The 22,540-nt window shown below is 30.7% G+C and overlaps 1 protein-coding gene and 1 long non-coding RNA gene across 2 annotated transcripts; one reads left to right on the forward strand and one right to left on the reverse strand.

Moving 5' to 3' along the window:
- Window positions 1–3,390: 3,390 nt before the first annotated feature.
- LOC107616023 (monocopper oxidase-like protein SKU5) lies at window positions 3,391–9,638 on the reverse strand. The gene is made up of 9 exons (XM_021110301.2): window positions 9,474–9,638; window positions 9,236–9,345; window positions 6,953–7,223; window positions 6,745–6,865; window positions 6,287–6,653; window positions 5,647–6,021; window positions 4,287–4,543; window positions 3,557–3,641; window positions 3,391–3,448 (listed from the first exon to the last, which is right to left on the reverse strand). Exons 1-9 carry the CDS (start codon window positions 9,636–9,638, stop codon window positions 3,391–3,393), a joined length of 1,809 nt encoding a protein of 602 aa, XP_020965960.2.
- An 8,983-nt stretch (window positions 9,639–18,621) lies between these two features.
- On the forward strand, window positions 18,622–20,885 carry LOC110266195 (uncharacterized). Its single transcript, XR_015900162.1, has 4 exons — window positions 18,622–18,801; window positions 18,893–18,947; window positions 19,036–19,164; window positions 20,587–20,885. It is a non-coding gene; the product is annotated as an uncharacterized LOC110266195 (long non-coding RNA).
- Window positions 20,886–22,540: the final 1,655 nt, after the last annotated feature.

The following is a 22,540-nucleotide window of genomic DNA, read 5'->3' on the forward strand; positions in this document are numbered from 1 at the left end:
TATGAATTTGGGTGGAACGGAAGTATGACCCTTGTTCTAATTGAGTTCTTGTATAACTTGGAAAAGCTCTTTACTTGAACAACAGCTTGAAAACATATTCTCCTAAATTTCTAATTATCTGGACTTAACGGAATACGTGACATATAATCCTCTTATATTTGGGTAATTAGAATTTCTGTGGCATATAAACTAGAATTGAACTTCACCCTCTAATTGGAATTAAGTGACCAAGGAATTGGCGGTTGATGAATTTTAGAGGAGACTAAAAAGGTCTAAGGAATTAGGGTTTAGTCACATATAGTTGCCATGAATTAAATCTTGTATGATTAAAATAGTTAGTAAGAAAAGTCAATCCGAAAAATAGATATCTCTGAAGCCTTAACTATTTCTCCATATATTATTCACAACTCATTTACTGCTTGCTTTCTAATTTACTAAATTTACTGTTTAATGCTTTTGAACTTTCAAACACCATTTACTAAATAAGTAGAAGGCCAACCAATCCAAATAAGAGAATAATATCGAGAGCTAGTTCTAATTCTGGAACCTCATCACATATTGCAGATGAGATCAATGTCTCTCAATTAGCTCCACAAGCACAGGTAAAACCAAACCCAACCAAAATTATCTTTTTAAACTTCCATAAGGACTACATTGAGCTTTTTAATAAGTTATGGAGACTGCATTGGTATTTTTTTTATTAGACTGCAATTTGAACTGATGTTTGGTCTCTTGTAGAATGTGAATATTAATGCTCATCAGATTCTTTCAGAAACAGCAAACTTGGGTGTAATGCCTAATGTGGTAAGTTAAAAAATTAGTGAATATGTTGTGCTTCTAATACAAAGGTTTATAATCTAATGAGTTGTTATTTGTTATATGAAGATAACTATGACACCACCATCATCGCAAGGTCCTGCCAATTTTCAAGCGCCAATTCCACCTAGTGCTAGAGCCAAGCAACCTATCACTAGGCCACATCAACCACCCCCCCATTCAGTCGAGCACTCCACCACCAATTCCACCACCTACAACAACTGGAGGGATCTCAGCTGAAACAATGGTAGCTGCTAGCAAGAGTACTGCATCAAGGATGTTCCAATTTATTCCAAATTCTGGTTTTAAGCATCTGAGGAAAAAGTGACCAGTATTGTATGCTAAAGACATAACATTAGACTTTTTGGTGTCTTAGTCTAAACTGTGTTTTGGATTTTTAATTCTCTACTTTGCTATGATCATATTAGTTTTAGATGAGAGATTGTTGTGTTGAAAACTCTCAGTTTGGTTTTCATGTTGCTATATGCATGAAGACTTTGTGTTTTGACACTTCCTAGTATCTTGTTAGCTTGCAACTATGACATGAATAGTTTTCTTGAAGACATGTATGCTAAGTTCTAAAATATATAATCCACAGTAGTTTACTTAGTATTGGAAATAATGGTGTATTATGTTGTTCCCATTTATTTTTTTCGTGATGTTTGTGATTGCGTATTTAGCCCAACCAACACTGTTCCTTCATCCTTACTAATAGCCTCACTTCAACGCCAAATCATTGCTCATGATTCTAATAGCATTAACCAATTAGTTGCTCTTGATTTTAATAAGCATACATATCGCAAAAACTTGCTTTAACTTACTACCATTCAATCCAAAAAAATATTACAAATGTGCTTGCAATTTCACTAAAATGCCATTCAAATATTGAACTAAAATTTCCCAAATCAGCCTTCACAAGCTATTTCAGTCCCACTGATCAATTTTCCTAGCAAACCTTATCAGCTCCCACCAGTCAATATGCACAACCCTTTTTATTTCATGCCAAGCAACTTGATTTGCATGCATTTTTATCATCAACTGACCACTCTATGCTGCTACCTTTTACTTCTCAAGGTGGTCAACCTGCACAATCAAGTGGTCATATGTATAGTGGATTCCACCCCCAGGATGGTTCTTTTACTTCAGGAGCTCCACATGCATCTGCTCAATCTCAAAATGAGTATAACGGTGCTATGAACAGTGGGAGCTACTTGCCACAAGGATCTACAACATCTATTCCTTCACACGTAGCTCCCCAAGCTCCAACAGGACAGTTATCACAAAACACGAACTTCATCAATTATGGTGGATCCAGTCCCCACATTACTTCCCACATGGTGTCTCACTCACCAATGCCACAAGCAGCACAGTTTAATGGCCAGAGCTTCATGGGACAACAGGGGAGTGCTGCGCATCTTAGCTCACCACTTCCCCATCAATCACTTGCTCCTAGTGCTGCACCATATGCTATTTCAACCAGTTTTCAAGTTCTATGGTATCTCAATCCGCTAAGGACAAATTTAAAACAATCAACAGTTTCGGCAGATACACTAAGTAGGGAACTGGTATATGACGAACTAGGGTTTCATGAGGACTACCTTCAATGAAGAAGAATAAGAAAGGAGGAGTATTAATACGACGCCATTTTTTCAAAAAATTTCAGGGACTATTTTGCCCTCTTTGCACATGTGGATACTTAACTGTCACGTGTGCGATTTAACGTGTCAACTCAACAATTTTCGTTAATGAGTCATGCCGAAAAATAGCCTGGAGACTAATATGTTTGACGGAAGAAAACTATGAAAACTGATTTGTGTATTAATTTTTTTTAGAAACTAAAATATCCATTTTTAAAATCTTTGGAGACTGATTTGGATAATTACTCTATAATAATATATAACTACCTAGTGATGAGTGTAATTATGATTTTTTTTGTAAATGTTATTGTTCGAATATATATTAGTTACAATTACATTAATGAGACCAAATAATAATGTCAACAAGGAAAGGGGTGAGGGGGCACAATATATATATATATATATATATATATATAGTTGCAATAACAATAAGAATAACTTATTAATACAACAACCACAAAATAAATTAAGTTGATAGGTCCAAGTGACTAGTGAGAGCATACTCACACACAATTTATTAATTACAGAAAAATGGAAACATCACTATTTAATTATATAAATGGACATACAATAATATATGTAACATTAAGTAGTTGTGTGTGAAATGTTTGCTACTAATATGCCAATCAAGATGCCCTATTCTTGCATGTTTGAGGTTAAGCAAAAACAACATTATCAAGTGTGGCCGAAATATGACACTACAGAAAATCTTGTTTTGTATATATATTGGAACATTAAAATTGCAACAAGATATTGAAGTAGTATTTAAAATATAAGTAACCAATATTTGTCAATCTAGCTATCATTCTTGACCCTATATATTAACGTGCTAAAAAAACAAGGGGAAAAGATGTAGTGAATATATAGCTTTCAGTTCTTGATGTAACAAATTAAGTAGAAAATAGTAGCGTAGTGTAGTATAGTGTTCCATTCCTTCTCAATGGAGACCAATGAAGAAGAAACATATGGCAGTGGTGATGATAGCAAAAAGAGACCTATTAGTACAAGGAAACATATTTATTAGTTTTATCATAATAAGAAATTTCCACGTAATCATTAATTAATGGTGTCACAAATGAAAAGAGTTTTAATTAATATAATACCTTGGTGTATGTGGAGTGTTTGCATTGGATGATGGGGATGGTGTTGGTGCCACTGACGGAACTGGACTTGGTGGCTGAAACTTCCCTGTGCAACAACAATAATCAACATATTCTAAAATATTTTGTACATTTAACAAATTTTCATTTGATTTAAAATATAAATAATAGTAACAGATCTAAAAGTTTTGATTAATTAAGACAATATAGTTATTATCTGTCACAAATCATGTCGTTTTAAATAAAAATGGATTAATGTTTTTAAGAGATAAATAGTCAATTTTTATTATTTATATTTAAAAAAATAAATATTATTTTTTTATTTTTGATTATTTGTTCGAAACACAAAATATATATTTTCAATTAAAAATTTTTTAATCGATCTTTAATTATCTAAATAATTAGTCTAAACAACTCTTATAAATATTAACATGTTGATGTGTCAGAAATTGCTTAAAGTAACAATACAAATTACTTAGGTCAATTATTAAAATAATTATGAGTTTATGACTAATTAAAAATTTTTAAATTATAAAAAAAGATGTCTTTTAGATAAATTATCAAAAACCAAAAAAGATATTTGTTCATGTAAAAGAGCGTGTGATCTTTAGTGTAAATAAACTAAATCTGATGAATATTTATCCTTGATATTTTAATCATTATTAAATTAAAGAATGGATATTTAATGAAAAGCAGATCAGAAGAAATTATGAAAATGAATGAGAATACTAACCACATAGTAGGAGATTTTGTGGTGGTGACTTCTCTTTGGCAGGGTTAGGATCAGGATCATAAACTCTAACATAGAGCTCTTCACCCAAGAACCAGTTGTTCAAGTTCTGTGATCTCAAGTTCCACATTCCAGGATTATCAGGGTATACATACAATGCACTCCACCCTCCTGGGAACACCTGCACCGTTGATCTCGCTACAGGGTCATACAAGTTGTAACTTGACCGTGATTCTGCTCTCCATTCTCCTTCTCCCATTCTAAACACACAAATTTCTTACCAACAATAATTCATGCAAACTCTGAGTTTTCTTTGCCTTGCATAAGTTTTTCTAAAATTTACTCATTTTTAACTTTGCTCTTTATGAAATTTTTGAGAAATTAATTTTTAAATGGGTGTTTAGTTAGTGTAATACACTAAAATGAGTAGCTGAAGTGATATGCAAGAATATGATCGTTTTTTAGTTTTTACAAATTCTAGAATAAAAGATACTAAAGAAATATCAAAATTTATTGATTTTCACTCTGAGTTAATTATTAATGTTTAAAAATATAAAATAAAATATGTTATTGAATTACTAAATTAAAAGAATTAAATTGATAATTAAACAATGATAAAAAATAATAAATTTTGATGACTCTTTAGTATTTTTCTTACAGAATGCCTTATGAAAAAATGCATAGTCTTTCGTAACATGTGAAAAAAAATTGTTACTTTTTGTATATTCTTAAAATTAACCTATATGGTTCAATTTGAAAAAATTTACATTTCTTTTAAAATTATAACCGAATTTTTTGGTTTTTATTTAAGCACTTAACAAAACAAACCATATGACAAAAATTTTAAATATAAGATATAACTATATTAGGTATACATTAAAAAATTAGTTGCCAAATCAGTTATCGATATAAAATATATTATATATATTTATAAAATAATACTACACATTTAAATCTTTTTGTTAATCAAATCAATTAAGTTGGTCTAATATAATAAAATTAAGTTATGATTAGTATTATTCTAAATTGAGAAATACTATTTGTACACTAAAATCAGTCACTAAAATTAGTCACCAATGTATTTGTTTATAAATACATATGTGGTTTAATTTATTTTCAATGTGTATTTGTATTTCAACATGTATTTTATACTGGTAACTGATTTTGGTGACTGATTTTAGTGTACACATAGTATAACCCTTCCAAATTTGATTGTTGAACTTGATTAGACTTGATTTATAAAAAAAACTTGAATGTAGCATTACTCGTATTTATTTACAAATATATAAGATTCATTTTTAGTGTGCATATATTATTTTTTTATTTAGATAAGTGTGATGGCTATGATGTGTGTATGACTTACCCAACAACAAAAAAGCTATATCCATCCAAATGCCAAGAATCAATGGTGTCCAAGGTGTTCTTGATCACTATCTCTGTCCACCCTTTATATATGGCGCTGGCCACGAAAACTCCACTCACAGCATTGGTATTTGAAGTGTTAATGGGAAAAGCGTCCAGAACATACACTCCAGAACCATTGACAAGAAAATCAGCAAGCTTCAATGGTGTATCCGGTGTTAAGTAAGACACATTGTTTACAGCATAGCGAGGCGAAGAAGAATGGTTGATCTTCGCCATTGATGCCTTTAGAATGAAAGTCTCTGCTATTGTCACATTTGTAACGTTGAAGGTTCCTTGTGGATTAGGCCTGGCCGCGCCGGTGCTAAGATTCCACCTTCATATTACAATAATGTTAACATTTTTTAGCTTTGCAGGCGAGTGGCCTAACAACATTGGATCAGATAAGTTATCATATAAGATTAAAATTGATTGGATCTAAGTCAACCTTAGAAGTTGGTGGAAACTCAAGTACAGTCAACTTCGCGTGAAGCTAATAACTGAAAGTCATTAGTTGAAAATTTAGTCAAATCATTTAACGGCATTCAACTATCAACTTTACATAAAATTGACTGCACCCGAGTTTTCATCTTAGAAGCTACCTAATAGATTTTGCTTGATTGATGGAAAATTTTAGATCAAAAGGATCTGGACCCTTAGGAAGAGGTCCATTAGGCTTTATGGTTGAGTTATCATAATGAAGTATGGCGACACCAACGAGCGAGCTAGGATTTGTTGTGTCGCGAAGCAGTTTAGGCGACGCGACCATGTAGTATTCAGCAGAAGAATCTTGGTTTGCAGTGACAAGGACAGAGTAGGATTGGCCAACATGAACATCAAGAGACTTCAATGTTAGTTGATTAACATAAGATCCTTCAGTTTCAACCAAAACCATATCATGGTTCTGAATCCTGAAATTGAAGCTCCAAAATGTCCCTACATTTGATATCCTAAGCAGATATGTTTTACCTGTAACAAATGTTTTCATAATACACGATGACATGATCCTACGTTGAGAATTGAGATTCAACACTTGAATTGATTCAGTTCTTAATAGTACCTTGTGTAACATTCAAGGTCTCATATGATTTTGAAACAGGGTTCAGATATGGTCCTTTTCCGTTTATTAGCATCCAATTAGGAGAAATAACATCAGATATATTCAACTTGGACCTCATATCCTAGTTGAAATTGCATGGAAGAGAGTCAGAACTGGCAAAATTTGAAACAGAGATATAAATAAATAATTAAATCATTTTCATAGTTACCTTGTAGCTACTGTTGTACCAATCACCAATTAAAAGATCAAACTCAGCTTCAGCTTTTGGGAAAGGAACACTTATAAATGGAAGGTTGTTGACTCGAATCGGACCGAACCCTCCGGCAGCTTTGAGGAAATTGATGGAAGGGAAGTAGGAGAATGTTCCGATTTGGTCTTTGATTGCGAAAACATAAGTCCAGTTCCTGCTAGGTTGGATAGGGCAGTTTGTACCAGACACTCCATCTTGCCATGAATTTAACCTTTGCTCTATGCCATTCCTACATCAAAACCAGTTCCAATTCCTAAAACTAAGGCAATACTATCAAAACAATAACTCAGCCATCAGCTACACGGATTAGACGACGACTTTGTCGCTTTGAAAATTTGATATATTTATAACTTAATGTATCTCAAAAATTTTAAGTTGTGGATAAGAACTTATAGAACCTTTTTTTTTTAATACAACTTTACATTGAGAGCAGCAGCATCCTATGAATTAAGGAAGGATGTTAGGAGTTGTTAGCTGAGTTTACAAGGTAGTTAGGATTTGTTTAACTAGCCTTTATATGTTGTTGAAGTATAAATAACTACTCTCACTTCACATTATTGTAATGATTAGCTACTTCTAATAATTCATCATTATTTTCTCTTCTTAGTACTCTCTTGTACTCTTTCTATAGCTCTCTCTATGCTGTGATACTTTACTTCACATACTTTGATACTGGTTTTTGATACCTTTCAAGTATTTTAGAGAAATTCACAAAATTTTTGTTGCTATCTTTTATTGCTTCCTTATTTATACATCAAATTTCGTTTGATACAGACATATCTTCAATCCAATATATAATTAGAAGTTCAGAGTCTTTTAGGTTGTAATTCCTTTTATTCTTTTTTGGCTCTATAAAATTTTTAAAATAAAAGTCAGTAAAGATATAAAAATAGATAAAAGTTAGAAAGAATTCTCAAAGATTAATTTCTTCCACTCGATTCAATTGGTAAGAGGAATGATAGGGAGAAAAATATAAAGATATATGAATGATCCGTCAACAATTCTTGTAACTTATGTATCTTGTGAAAATTTATTTCATATTTTTTTATCTAATATTCTAAATGACAGAGAAAAACTCAATCAATTACTTCTTTCATTCATTATTTTGTATTAAAATTATTATCTAACTCTCAAAATGTTTTTTTATTGTATTTGGAATAGTTCATCATCTACTAGAGTCCACCAACCAAGCACACTAAACATGTTAAGTAAATTCAGCTAAAAATAAATGTTGTACACTTTATATGTTGTTGAAGTATAAATAACTACTCTCACTTCACATCATTGTAATGATTCACTACTTCTAATAATTCATCGTTACTTTCTTTTCTTAGTACTCTCTTGTACTCTCTCTATAGCTCTCTCTATACTGTGATATTTTACTTCACACACTTTGACACTGGTTTTTGATACCTTTCAAGTATTTTAGAGAAATTCACAAAATTTTTGTTGCTATCTTTTATTACTTCCTTATTTATACATCAAATTTCGCTTGATATAGATATATCTTTAATCCAATACATAATTAGAAGTTCAGAGTCTTTTAGGTTGTAATTCCTTTTATTCTTTTTTGGCTCTATAAAATTTTTAAAATAGAAGTCAGTAAAGATATAAAAATAGATAAAAGTTAGAGAGAATTCTCGAAGATTAATTTCTTCCACTCGATTCAATTGGTAAGAGGAATGATAGGGAGAAAAATATAAAAATATATAAATGATCCGTCAACAATTCTTGTAACTTATGGTATCTTGTGAAAAATTATTTCATATTTTTTTATCTAATATTCTAAATGACAGAAAAAAACTCAATCAATTACTTCTTTCATTCATTATTTTGTATTAAAATTATTATCTAACTCTCAAAATGTTTTTTTATTGTGCTTGGAATAGTTCATCATCTACTAGAGTCCACCAACCAAGCACACTAAACATGTTAAGTAAACTCAGTTAAAAATAAATGTTGTACACTTTATATGTTGTTGAAGTATAAATAACTACTCTCACTTCACATCATTGTAATGATTCACTACTTCTAATAATTCATCATTACTCTCTCTTATCAATACTCTCTTGTACTCTCTCTATACTCTAATACTTTACTTTACGATGGTCTCTGATACCTTTCAAGTATTTTAGAGTTTTTTTATTCCCATAAAATTGGAGAAATTTTGTCTAATAACAGAACATTTAGACCTATTACTGTATTTGAAAACAAAAAGAAAGAGTGCAATGAAATATATACCATGTAAAGAGCAATGGTTCATCCAAATAATTGAAAACATTGACATGAACAATATCATTTGTTGAAGCATTTATAAGAGGTCCAGGGAACATGTCATTGATCGTTATAACCTGACAAAATCAGGAATGAGATTAATGATTAGGATCCCCATGTGCATGCATGCATATCTACTAACACAAAATCACAAACATAAATATAAATAATGAAAAAATGAAATGCTAAAATCTTTTATTAATACCGGTTGATCAGTGGAAACTGGCTTAACATTGAAATCAAAGGAAACATTCCAATCAAGGAATATATCAGAACTCATGGATGTTGTGACAAAGAGTGCAAGAAGCACCAAAATGGAACATGAAGCATTAGCAATGTGAATTTGAGGAAGAAGAAATGGTGCAGCCATTTTTTCTTGAGACTTTGTTTTTGTTATTGTTGATTTGTTAATGTTGTTACCTTTTTGGCTTCCATTTGAGGAGGTAACTGTAGTGTTAAGAGATTATAAATAGTTTTAATTGTTCATAATATTGCCAAATTCAAGTAATACAAAGCCGGCCAAATTCCAAAATGACTTTAAATTTGGATTAACGTTACCTTTTGTTATTGTTATATTCAAAATCCACTAGTCTTAATGTTTCTTCTTCTATTTTTTTTTGTGAGACTAATTTTTATACAAAGTTGGGGACCAAAACACACGGATGAGAACAATAATAAAACTTTAATATGAGCCTAAATCCAAATATGGAACACAAAAATGTTTATCAACATAAAAATTGTCATCCAATCATTTAATTTCATTTTGGCTATTTATTCAAAAATGTTATATACACACTAAAAATTAATTGCTATGTTTTTGTTTAATATATGTATGTAAATTTCAATATGTATCGTATATAGATAATTAATTTTTAGTTTAGATGTTGTATATAGTTGGTATTTATATGTATTGTTTTATATATTTTTTAAACAAAATAATTAGTTAGAATAATTAAATCTAATATAGTAGAATAATTAAATCTTTTATATTAGACTAATTAAATTTTAAATATGTATTTTGATACTATAATTAATTTTTAATATACATGTATTAAATATTTATTTTCCTATATATAGCGAAATTATATATGAAAATTGAAATTATGAAATGTCAAGAATATTAGTATAGTTCATTCCTACATCTTACATGTAAGCTGGTCATACTGCACATTTGTATCAAAATTACGTTTTCAATCATTCGGTCGCTTTAATTTGATAGATTACAAAATAGCATTTCTAAATAGCAAATAGTTATTTATCATAACAACCCAACGTACAAGTAAAGAAGTGCTCATCGTATCACTAATTAACTATTCAGCTTTCCGTTTGTTAAAAACCAAAAGTGTGGAAACCAAAATTTTTAGTCAAAAATTATCAAAAGCTTTTAGATTCTAAGATAGAGGAGAATAAAAAATTTTCAAATGCCAACTAATTATATATCATATATTTGGATATTTGAATAAAAAACGTGAAGATAATTCATTATTAGATAATTGTTATTTTCTCTTTCAGTTAAAAAATTAAAAATTTTTGTTTAAATTCTCACTACATCCAGCAAACTCATTTTTTAATATTTTCTAAGTCTTAAGAATATTTGTTTTTAAGACAATTAAAACAGTCATCTCCAAATAATCAATATTTGACATTTAATAATTAGACTCATAACTTATCTGGCTGATGAAAAAAAATTTAAACTAACTTTTTAAAAAGAACAATATTCGTACAATAAAGATCTTTAATCTCCAAATTTTTAAATATGTTTAGAGTCGCCAACACTTTTCAGTTAACAAGATTCAATCAATTTGTCATTTTTAATTATAATTTTTCATAGACTCCAGATTAATGATGATTCCTTTAGAAAAAATAGAGACCTAAATCTGATACGTAAAAATAGCAACTACAACAAAATTGACCAAACAAAGTCTACCTGTCCAGTTAAGCAAATTCTCTTTCTAGTTTGCTAGTCTAGGGGTGTCCGCGGATCGGATCGGATATGATATCCGCACTTTTTAGTGTCGGATCTGATCCGATCCGATCCGCATATTTGCGGATTGGATTGGATCGGATATCGGATATATCCGTATAATTAAACATTTTCTTTTTAATCATATTTCTATGTAAAAGAATTCATAAAAATATTTCTTTCATACTTTTAAACTTATTTATTCCTAAAATATTTTTAATCAAACTCTCTCTAAATAACAAAAATAAAATAATACAATATATGAATAATAATTACTAACTAAAACATACAAACAAGTAAATATAATACCAAACATATATATTTATTTATTTTTTAATTATTATAGTGCGGATTTGCGGATCGGATACGCGGATGTAGAGTAGATATCCGCGATCCGATCCGCAAAGGGTGCGGATCGGATCCGATCAATTTGTGGATCGGATCGTATCCGCAATTTTTGGATCAGATGCAGATATTTACCACGGATCTGCGGATACGATCCGATCCATGGACACCCCTATGCTAATCTATAGCAAGTCTTATTCAGAACACCATTAAAAATTGAACAAATTATTCTAAAATAGCTAAGGGTAATTTTAAAATACTTGTCCAAGTCCTGAATAAATTTGATGGAGGTTATCTTAGTGAAATTTTTTTTTCTTCTAGCAAAGACATTCTTAAAGCAAAACACATTAAATTTTTTTACATTGACAATATAATAACAATTAATCCACAATTTTTTTTTTGTTGTAACATAAATAAAAATGTAAGGATGTGCTCGGTTTAAGCGTTTTCAATTTTTATTTTCACTTAAAATAAAAAATAAAGATGAAAACATATTAGTTTGATTTTAATAAAATTTGTTTTTATGGGAATGTTTTCAAAATAAATAAGATGAAAATAAGGATACATTGATTTTGTTTTCACAATTTTTATTTGAAAATTTTGAAAGCGCTGTGGCATATATATAATTATAGAATGCCTTTTTTCGCATTTCATGGTAGCTAAAAATAAAAAGAACGTATTTTTTTTTTTTTTTAAATTTATCTCTCTTTATTCTTTTTCTGTGCAGCCTGCATCCTCTCCATCCTCTCAACTCTTCTTCAATTGGTAGTTATTGTTCTTGGTGCTGCCTCTTGTCAAAATATTTTTGGTAACTTTTTTTGGAAAAAAAAAACATTCTTTTTTTATGTGTTTCTAATTTCTAAATGACATTTTGGGAGATTTTAGTTTCTCCTAGTTTCTTTTAACATTCTGCTGATTTTTTTTAAGGGACTAAGTTTTGTTTTACTTCCACTCCTATTGCAGTAGTATTGCTAATAGTTACATGCAACATTCTCAATTTCTCATATTTAATAGTAGTTGATATTTATTAGCATAAAATGGGAGAAAATCTAAAACCAAAGATAAAAAAAAATGATCCAATAAAAATACTAAAACTTTTATTGACATACTATATCAACGAGTGAAAGAAAAATGAACATTTGCAATATTCAACATATACTCCTATTGATTTATGATTTATTTTTTATTTATTTTTTTAAATGCAGATGGATGGTTTTGTTTTACCACCTTTTGATTCTACTAGTATTTTGAACGATAAGGATTTCTTGATTTTTTCCTAATTTTTTCTTTGTATTTTTTTGTTGCTCTGTAATATTTGTTGTTCCTTAAGTACATGATAATGTGAAAAGAAAAGGGAGCATGCTAATTGATATGGCTGATACATGGATATCTGCACCTAATGGGAATCAATCCATAGAGCTTGCAAAGCTTCTTGCAATTAAGGGGGGCTCAAGATGAGGAGGTTAGAGGATATGAAACTGATTCCGAGGAGGATGGCAGTGGCCAACTTGATGATACAATTTATACTGAACCTGAAGCAGATGCAATGTAATCTCAAAGAAGAGAAAAACATTAAAGAAACTCAAGAGCCTGAGCTCTGTTTATATTTTCCAATAAATTTTCATTTTTATTCATACAAGCATGTGTATAGATAAACAAAGTTGAAACATATGTGAAAGAAATCACAAGTTGTAATTGAAATTTGTATGCATGTTTTTGTCTGTTCAATCAGAAGAAAATGAAGTTGTCTTGGCTAGATAAGTTGGCAGTCACTTCTGAGATTCATGAGAAGGAAAATGGAACCCACCAGGACTGTACTCATAACAAATTGAGCCTTTTTGAGAAAGAGAATTTTTTTTTTTGGTGACTTTTTTGAGAAAGAGAATGACAAGTCATCTAATTTATCTAACCAGAAAAATAAGTCTAGAAACCTTAAATCTCATAAAGAGAATAATGACAAAAGTGAGCCTAAGCATGATGAGAAAAGGTACATTTTCATTCCAAATGTTTAACTGGTGCTTGTTTCCTTTTCTTAAAAAGCATTTGTGTGTAAATATGATTCTTTTTAGGCAAAAAATTCTGGTTTATTTGTTTGGACTCTGGAGCCCTTCTTTAAGCTAATTTTGGAACCATTTTCCTAGGACAAATGTCTCTGTTTCCATCATATTCAAACTAGGATTTTTCAGCTCATTTTTTCTTCTACGTTATATAGGTTATATCAACCTCAAGGTGATGATGGAAGTGGCACTAAGAAGGTACTTACTTATTTTCACGGTTTTAAATTCAGATACATTATTTTGTTCCATTTAATCAGTTAAGACTGATAAATTTTTGTAGGGTGAGCATGGGTCGGTTTGGTTTGGGTTTAAGGTGAAATTAGAACCGAACCGATTAAAATGTAATTAGTTCAGTTTGGTTTGGATTTGCATTTTTTTTGTGTGCATGTATCCGAACCAAACCAAATCGATTAAGAACGGATGGGTTCGGTTCGGGTAATTAGGTACCCGATGACTTTGAAATTCATAAAAAAAACCAAATTTTTATCTTAAAAATTCAACAAGTACAATAAACATGTAACATTAATATAAATAATCTAAATATGTTAAACACCAAATACATTAAAAACTAAACTCATTAAAATCAAAACATATTAATAGTGAATAATCTCACTAAAAGCCACTAAAAATCATATATATTTTTTTATTTTTTATTTAATTAATATATGATCGGGTTTACGGGTTAGTTCGGATTCCGCACTCCCAGAACCAATACCTGTTGATTCCAGAACCAATTTAATTGGTTCGGTACTCGAACCCACAACCTCTTAAATGAGTATGAGAAAATTATGTCATTTGAGCTATTACTCATTGGCTACACTTTGCTAGTTTAAATAAGGATTACATGAGACATTGCATCTAATAAAATAAATGCCTTAAAAGATATGTTTAATTTGCTGAGTTGTATCCAACCCCTTCTAAATCAACATGTAAATTACTCTCTATGACATATCACTTTTTAATTGATTGTTATGTTAACTATGGTTAAATTATTTTGAAATTAAATTATAATTCAAAATGGATAATTGTATAATTTACTAAAATACTAAAAACTGAATCTTTGATTTTTCTCCAAATCATACTTTTAGAGATTGAACCTTAATTTCTTTATAACTTCTCTCCCATTCTGTCGCCGTCGCCGATCTCCAAATCATCGTCGCTGCTATCGTTACAAGCAGCGCCGCCTTTTTGCACATATTTGATACATTGCTTTCATCCATCCGCTGTTCATTATCTGGTATAAGAAAAGAGAGGAAAGGAAGAAAAGAAAGCGAAACAGATGTTCACTAATTTTTGTCACATATATCAAAGTTGGAATTGATTGTAATTGCCCCCAACATTGATCATTCATAAGAAACATAAGTACAATTTCAATTGAATTTCTCAGTTTATTTTCTCATTTTTTTACGGAAAAGGCTGATCGGGCTTCTCTCGTCTTAAGGATGCATACATATAAATTTAGGATTTTTTTTTATAAAATGTAAAAACATATAAATTTATTTTTTAATATTTATAAAAATTATCTAATCATTCATCTTAAAAAAATATTTAATTATAAAATAGCCCAACTTTAATTAAGATGTTAATTCTTATTGGATTAAATTAACTTAAACTAAAACTAAATATCCAATTAACATATACCATGTCATAGATAATAATTTATATGTTGATTTAAAAGAGATTAAACAGAACTCATCTATTAATTTATTTTATTTTATAAAGTTTATTTGTTCTTTGTATTTATACGTGTCAAAAAGTAAAGAAGTACATGAAGTTTAAGAAAAATGAATTTATGCATGACTATGCATTTTAAGAAGAATGAATTTATGCAATGACATTATGCATGACTATTTGTTTATATAACATTATTTTAAAGATTTTTAATATATTAAAAATAATCAAAGCAAACATGTTTTCAGTGTTTTCATTTTTTTTTTAAATTAGAAACAATGATCAAAACAAACATTTTTTAAATTCTGAAAATTTGAAAACAAAATTTTTTTTTTAAAAAATGAAAATTGAAAATAAATACAGAAAACATTTCTTCATACCAAACACCACCTAAATTTTCATATAACTTATTACACATAATTGTACATGCTACAAGAATAAAATAAATATGTTTTGATAATAACCTATTTATTCTAAGGGAAATGCTAGTTGTACACTATTAATCAGCCTTCAATCAGCTTTTAATCAGATTTAAATAATATTTAATTATTTTTTTAGTGTAACATGTTTCTATTTTGTAGATACATATCTATAATTAGATTTTAATTTAAATTTAAATTTTAAAATCCACCCACTTCATTGGTGGTTACTATGACTTTGCTTTACTTTCGTAACTTCACGTAACAGATACAGTTTTTTAAATTCCTTATTCTACGGGACATTCACACGCATTAGTGAATCCCAAACTAAAAAGAACGCTGCGAGATGAATTTTCCATCTCATCTTCATTGGTGAAGACTATCACCACCTTCCAGCTGAAGCACTCTCTCATTTTGCATTGGTGAAAGGTATCATTATTTTTTACACATGTGTTTATGTAATTTGTTAAGAAATATCATGTTCAACATTTTTAATTATATTTTAATTTAAACATAAAAATACTTTGCTGATTTAATTGGAACAAGGTTGATCTTATTTAATTTTATTAATAAAGTTGTTGTAAATAAAGTACTTTCTACGTAAGTAATTTGAAAAAAGAAGCAAAAAAAATCTGGAGTTTAAGAGAGAAGATGTAGTTGATATAGTCATAAAAATTCTGTTGTTGTTTATCAATTATAACACATATGATAGTATGATATTTTATTCAAAATATTTTTAAAACACATCCAAAATCAGGCTAACTTTAAATATTTAAATTTAAACGTTAATAATACAATTAATCTTTTGATTTTTTATTCGATCAAATGAATATAATATTTATTATTTAAATTATTAGTTGAATTTTTTTCGATACTTATTAGTTTTCAAAATTATTATAATCAATAATTAATTTAAAATTGTGTTGTTATTTTTTGATTATAACACATCTGATAGATTTTTACGATTTTAGATGTGTTTTAAAATATTTTGTATATAATATCATACTATTAGATGTGTTATCATTGAAAAGTAACGAAAAAATCCAACCAATAATTTAAATAATAAATATTAGATGCATTTTATCGAATCAAAAATCAAAAGATTAATTGTATTATGTACGTTTTTATTTAAAAACTAGAATTTAACGATTTTGAAAACGTTTATATCTAAAAACTAGATTTTTATCATTTTAGATGTGTTTTAAGAATATTTTGTATATAATATCATACTATTAGATGTGTTATAATTGAAAAATAAAAACACAATTTTTTATGACTATATCAGCTACATCTTCTCTTGTAAACTCTAGATTACTTTTTGCTTCTTTACTCAAACTAATTAAGTACACGTCCTGAATCGTAATAATCCACGCTAATTACTTGTACAAGTTCTTATCTTTATTCTCATCCCAACAAATAGATGTATTTCTTTTAATTTCAGTGTAACCAGCCCATGCAACCAACCCAGCAAGTTAATTGACTATGAAAGCTATGTAACAAAAATAACATCTTTCGATCATTAACACACTACTAAATAGAACTTAATCATAATTTTTTTGCACCCGTTAGAGTTAATCCATTCTAAAAAGTAAAAAACCTTTAGAATTTTAAAAGTTAAATTTTAAATTTTGAGTAATTTAAATTTTAGATGTGTATTTAAATTATAAAATATTATTATATTAAATATATTAAATTTAAAACAGAAATTTAAGATTTAAATTTTAAATGTTAGTTTGATTTAATTTGAATTTTAAATATGAATTTAATTTTTAAAGACACTAAATCTATTTACAATTTTTAAATGTGTTAGTTTTATTTTTTTTTAAATTACTGTAAAAAAAAGGCTGAAAATTGTACCATATTTAAAGGATACCTAGTTGAACCGTTATTCTAATTGTGCAAAAAAATTTGATCGGTGAAATCGTTGAGACAGTACCAACAATGACGATTCTCTAAAATAAAACTTTTTTCTATTTTGACAATGATATTTCTCTCAAACAACTCTTATGAAAATACTAAAATAATCATTTATTTCTTCGGTTGCATCTCTTTAAATTTATCAAGTCGGATAGATGTTCGAAAATAATGATGTTTTTCCTCCAATTATTCTCTTCTCCCATGCCTAAAGTAGTGATAATGTTTGGTTAATCGTTCTGTTTTCAAAACTTGTTTACGGACGAATTCCCTCAATTTTTTTTAATAATTGAAGGAGTAAAATGTAATTTCTCATCATTAATTTTATGAGTAGGACTAAAAATAAATATAAAAAAAAAACAACAAAAAAATTAAATATCACATTTTATACTTTTAATTTTTTAAACAATCGAGAGAATTTATCCTACATGTTTTCCGCCACCATTTTCGTTGCTCCACTTCATCATCATTCTTTGATTTGCTGACCTGTTTTTTTTTCTTTTTCAATCGAACTAATATGAGGGTTTATTATTTTTTATCTTCTATAATTGTTTTTTGATATTTTAAAAACAAAAATTACGGTAAAAAAGACACTTAGAATTTTATTTAAGTTAAAAATTGTTTATTTCAATAATAATAATAATAATAATAATAATAATAATAATAATAATAATAATAATAATAATAATAATAATAATAATATAGTAGTTGTAACTTGTAAGAATATCTTCATTATTGTGTAAACTCCGGTTAAATTAGTAGATAATTAGTTAATAAATTAGTTTTTAATAAGGAGGATTAGAAATGCAAATATTATATTAAAATAGGGTAGAGCTCATCGAAACGAGAATTTTGACACTAATTTTGAAGAAAACGGTCCAAGATTGGACCGAAAAGACCGAACCAGTTGAACCGGACCCGAACCGGGCTGTCGGTTCAACCGGACCAGCCCTTTTAAGTGAACCCAAGCCCTTCATCCCCTTCATTCCAACAGAAACGAAGCTTTCAGCTTCCAGGGGAGGGAAGAACGAGAAAAAAATCCCGTAACCCTCACGTTACTTTCCAAATCCCGTAACTCCTCCGTTCGAGCTCCGATCGCCGCACCGTTTGTGGCCACGCGTTCACCGCGTCGAGCTCTACATTTCTACCGGAATAATTTTATAGGTAAATTGCTATTTCACTCTCAGCTTCATCTTCCCCCAATTTTCGAATTTTAAGTGGGAATATTGAATTTCTTTGATTTCTGATGTTTTAGGATCCAATTAGCTTGAGAGAAACGTTCACTCTTGCTTATGTGAAGCTTGGGTAAGGTGAGGATACGATAATTCTATTTTAATTTCATTAAATTTGAGCTTTGAGTATTAAATTGGGTATATATGTATTATGAATGTGTATTAGGTTGAAAATAAATAATTGGAGCTTGAAATTGTGAATACTGGAACTTGGAGGAAGCGGATTAGTTGAGTTTTGAGGGGCTGTCTTGGTTTTGAATAAATAGCTTTGGTCGTTACGTGGAAATCAGCTAAGGTATGGTTTAGGTTTCTTGCATTTAATATATAATATTCTGTGAAAACTTAGGCTAGACGGCCATAGGATAAGTTGGAATGCAGGTGTATGTTTAATGTTTAGTAATTTGTTGATGAATATATTTGGTTGAAGTTTATTGGATAATTAGTTATTAATCTTGGATGGTGAATGTTATTGTTGATGAACATGGTTGGTTTAGTGCTAATGATTTGGTGAATTATTAATTTGAGATATTATGTGTTAGAAGCCTAGGGTTAGTGAACTATGATCCTTAGTTGAATTTTGGTTGTTGGATTTGAATATTGTATGAATATAATTGTTAATCTGAAGTAGATTTATTGTGGTGACTGTTATGATGATGAGGAAGGGTATGTTGAATTGAAAAGAAAGCAGGTTTGGACCCGAAAAGGGTGGCAAAGTCCGAGTTTTAGAGGAGATGCTGCCGAAATTTTATAAAAGTTAGAGATTTTGTTTATATGATTATTTAAAAAGATTTAGATTTAAAGGTTATATGGTTTGATTTTGAGTTATTAAGAAAATGAGCATGTTTTAAGTTTAGTTCATTTGGAAAAGAATGAATTATGTTTTGAATTGGAACTAATTGATGGACGGAATGAGAGGTGTGATAATGAAGGATAATGATTGAATATGATTGACGTATAATGATGAATGAGATGTGATTGAGAATGATGTGGATGTTGATGAATTTTAATTGAATTATTTATATGGCTTATGAATTTGAATAATCTGAGATACGAGATTCCCTGGATTAAGTGCCGTGGCTTGCCACCACGTGTACCAGGTTGAAAACTCGATACTCTGTTGACCCTACGACGTAAGTGTGACCGGGCACTATATAAATTCCCGGGAATGTTACCCCCATTGAGCAATATTGATTATTTGAGAAAAATCTATGCATAGACTCTTGGGGATGCACGTCGGGGGACAGTCTAAGGACAATTCAGACTTGTCGGATTGGCTGGATAACCGACAGATGAGCCTCATCAGCCATAGGACAGGCATGCATCATATGCATATTACTTGAATTACTTGCTTGTGCTCTAATTGGGTGTGCCTATCTGTATTTGTCATGCTAAATGTGTATTTGTTACCTGCAGTAGTTGTAACTTTCTTGTGTTTGCCTTTATCTGTTTATTTGTCTGTGAAAATGCATGATGGAATTGGAGGTATGGAGGAATGGCAGTATATGACTTAGATTTAAGGTTAAGTTAAGTTAGGATTAAATATTTTTAGGAAACCACCTTTTATGGCTTCTGTTTAATACTTTAAGCTCTACAATCTGAGTGCCGGCGTTCTAGGATTGCCTCTGGCATTCCCAGGACCTTATATATTATGTGTGTGGCACCTTTACCATACTGAGAACCTCCAGTTCTCATTCCATACTATGTTGTTGATTTTCAGATGCAGGTCGGGAGCCATCTCGTTAGTCGTCTGGACTCTTAAAGCGGAGGGGTTACTGGATAGTGTTGTTGTATAGTTTTGCTGTACAGTGATGTATATATATGTACTTAGCTTTCTCTCCGCATAACTTGTCCTTTTTGATCCTCTTAGAGGTTTATGGAGAGGCAGGATTGTGTGTATGTACTTTTGGGTTTTGGATATGTATGTATATATGTGTAAATATTCTCCGGCCAGTCTTGACTTCGCAGGCTGAGTTAGGAGCTTGTTATTTTGTATCTTTGACACTCTATTCCTACTTCTATTATCTTATGTTTGACAGTTACAATTTTCTTAGCACGCAAGTTAACTCGTTCCTTGAGCGTTGCGCTTTTATCTCGCGATTTTTAGTTCCCCTATCCTTCAAGGCTCCTAGCATATTATAACTCTTCTGCTATTATATGTACTTATTTTATTTTAGAGGTCGTAATACCACATCACCTCTGTTTTACGACTTAAGCGTAAATCTTTGTGTGGTAGGGTGTTACATTATGGTATCAGAGCAGTTCGTTCTTATAGAGCCTGAAAGATGGACTGATTGTGCTTCTGTGCATTCTCTGTATATGTGTGTATGTGCTATTAGGATATCTGATTGATATATATGGCATAAACGTTTGTGGGCATGCATTTGGAACTTAAAGCATTAGACCTGCGATATTGAGACTGATCAACTTAATATCACTTGTTTGGTGTGTATAGGGACCAGATGTCGACTCGCGGACGCGGTCGCGAGCGAGGTAGAGGTAGGACAGGCACCGTTACTCCTGCGTCCATAGGGACTGATCCAGTAGACTTTATGGCTGCCCTGGGAAATATGGCTGCAGCTATGCAGGCAACAGCTGAGGCATTGGGTAATCATGGGAACAATAATGATGAGGATGGTCCTATGACACTTGCTACATTTCTGAAAGTTCGCCCTCCGACTTTTAGGGGAACCTCAAATCCCACTGACGCAGATAATTGGATTCAGGCTATGGAAAGGGCGTTACAGGCACAACAGGTTCCTGAAGAGCAATGGGTTGAATTTGGGACTTATCAGTTGCAAGGTGAAGCTCAGTATTGGTGGCAGGGAACACGACGTATCCTGCAGCCTGATGGTGCTGCGATTCCTTGGGAGGTTTTTCGGACAGAGTTCTATAAGAAATACTTTCCTAATTCAGCTAGAAATACCAAGGAACTTGAATTAATGCAGTTAAAGCAGGGACAAATGACTGTTGCTGAGTATACCAGTAAATTTGAGGAGTTATGTCGCTTTTCTCGTATCTATCAAGGTGCACCTGAAGATTTTGCTGAATGGAAGTGTATTAAATATGAGGGAGGTCTTCGGAGCGATATTCTGAGCTTCGTTGCCCCAATGGAGATTAGGGTGTTTTCTGAATTGGTGAATAAGAGTAGGGTGGCTGAGGATTGTGTGAGGAAGGCGGCAGCAGAGAAAGGGAGTTTGAGGATGCCTTTTTAGAGGCCTTCAGGGAGGAACTTTGCTCCGAGAGGTAGGAATTTCAAGCGTGGAGGCTTTGTTTCGCAGCAGACTCAGGGTCAGGGTAATTATAGAAGGCCGAATATTATTGCTAATCAAGGAAAAAGGTTTGGGAAGCAGCCACAGCAGGATCTGAATTGTCAGAAGTGTGGAAAATATCATCCTGGAGTTCCGTGTAGATTAGGACTTGGAGTGTGCTATTCCTGTGGACAGCCCGGGCATATAGCCAGTAATTGTCCTGAGAAGAAGAAGTATGAGACTGGTAGGGTGCAACAGCCGGGGAGAGTATACACTACTTCTACCATTGGTGCTGAGGGATCTGAGACACTTATTAGAGGTAATTGTGAAATGGCTGGTAAAATCTTAAATGCTTTATTTGATTCAGGAGCAAGTCATTCATTTATTGCATTTGAAAAGGCCCATGAATTAAGATTGAGAATG

The sequence above is a fragment of the Arachis ipaensis genome, chromosome B9 (assembly GCF_059453495.1).
Source record: "Arachis ipaensis isolate K30076 ecotype BB chromosome B9, ASM5945349v1, whole genome shotgun sequence".
Taxonomy (NCBI): Eukaryota; Viridiplantae; Streptophyta; class Magnoliopsida; order Fabales; family Fabaceae; genus Arachis; species Arachis ipaensis.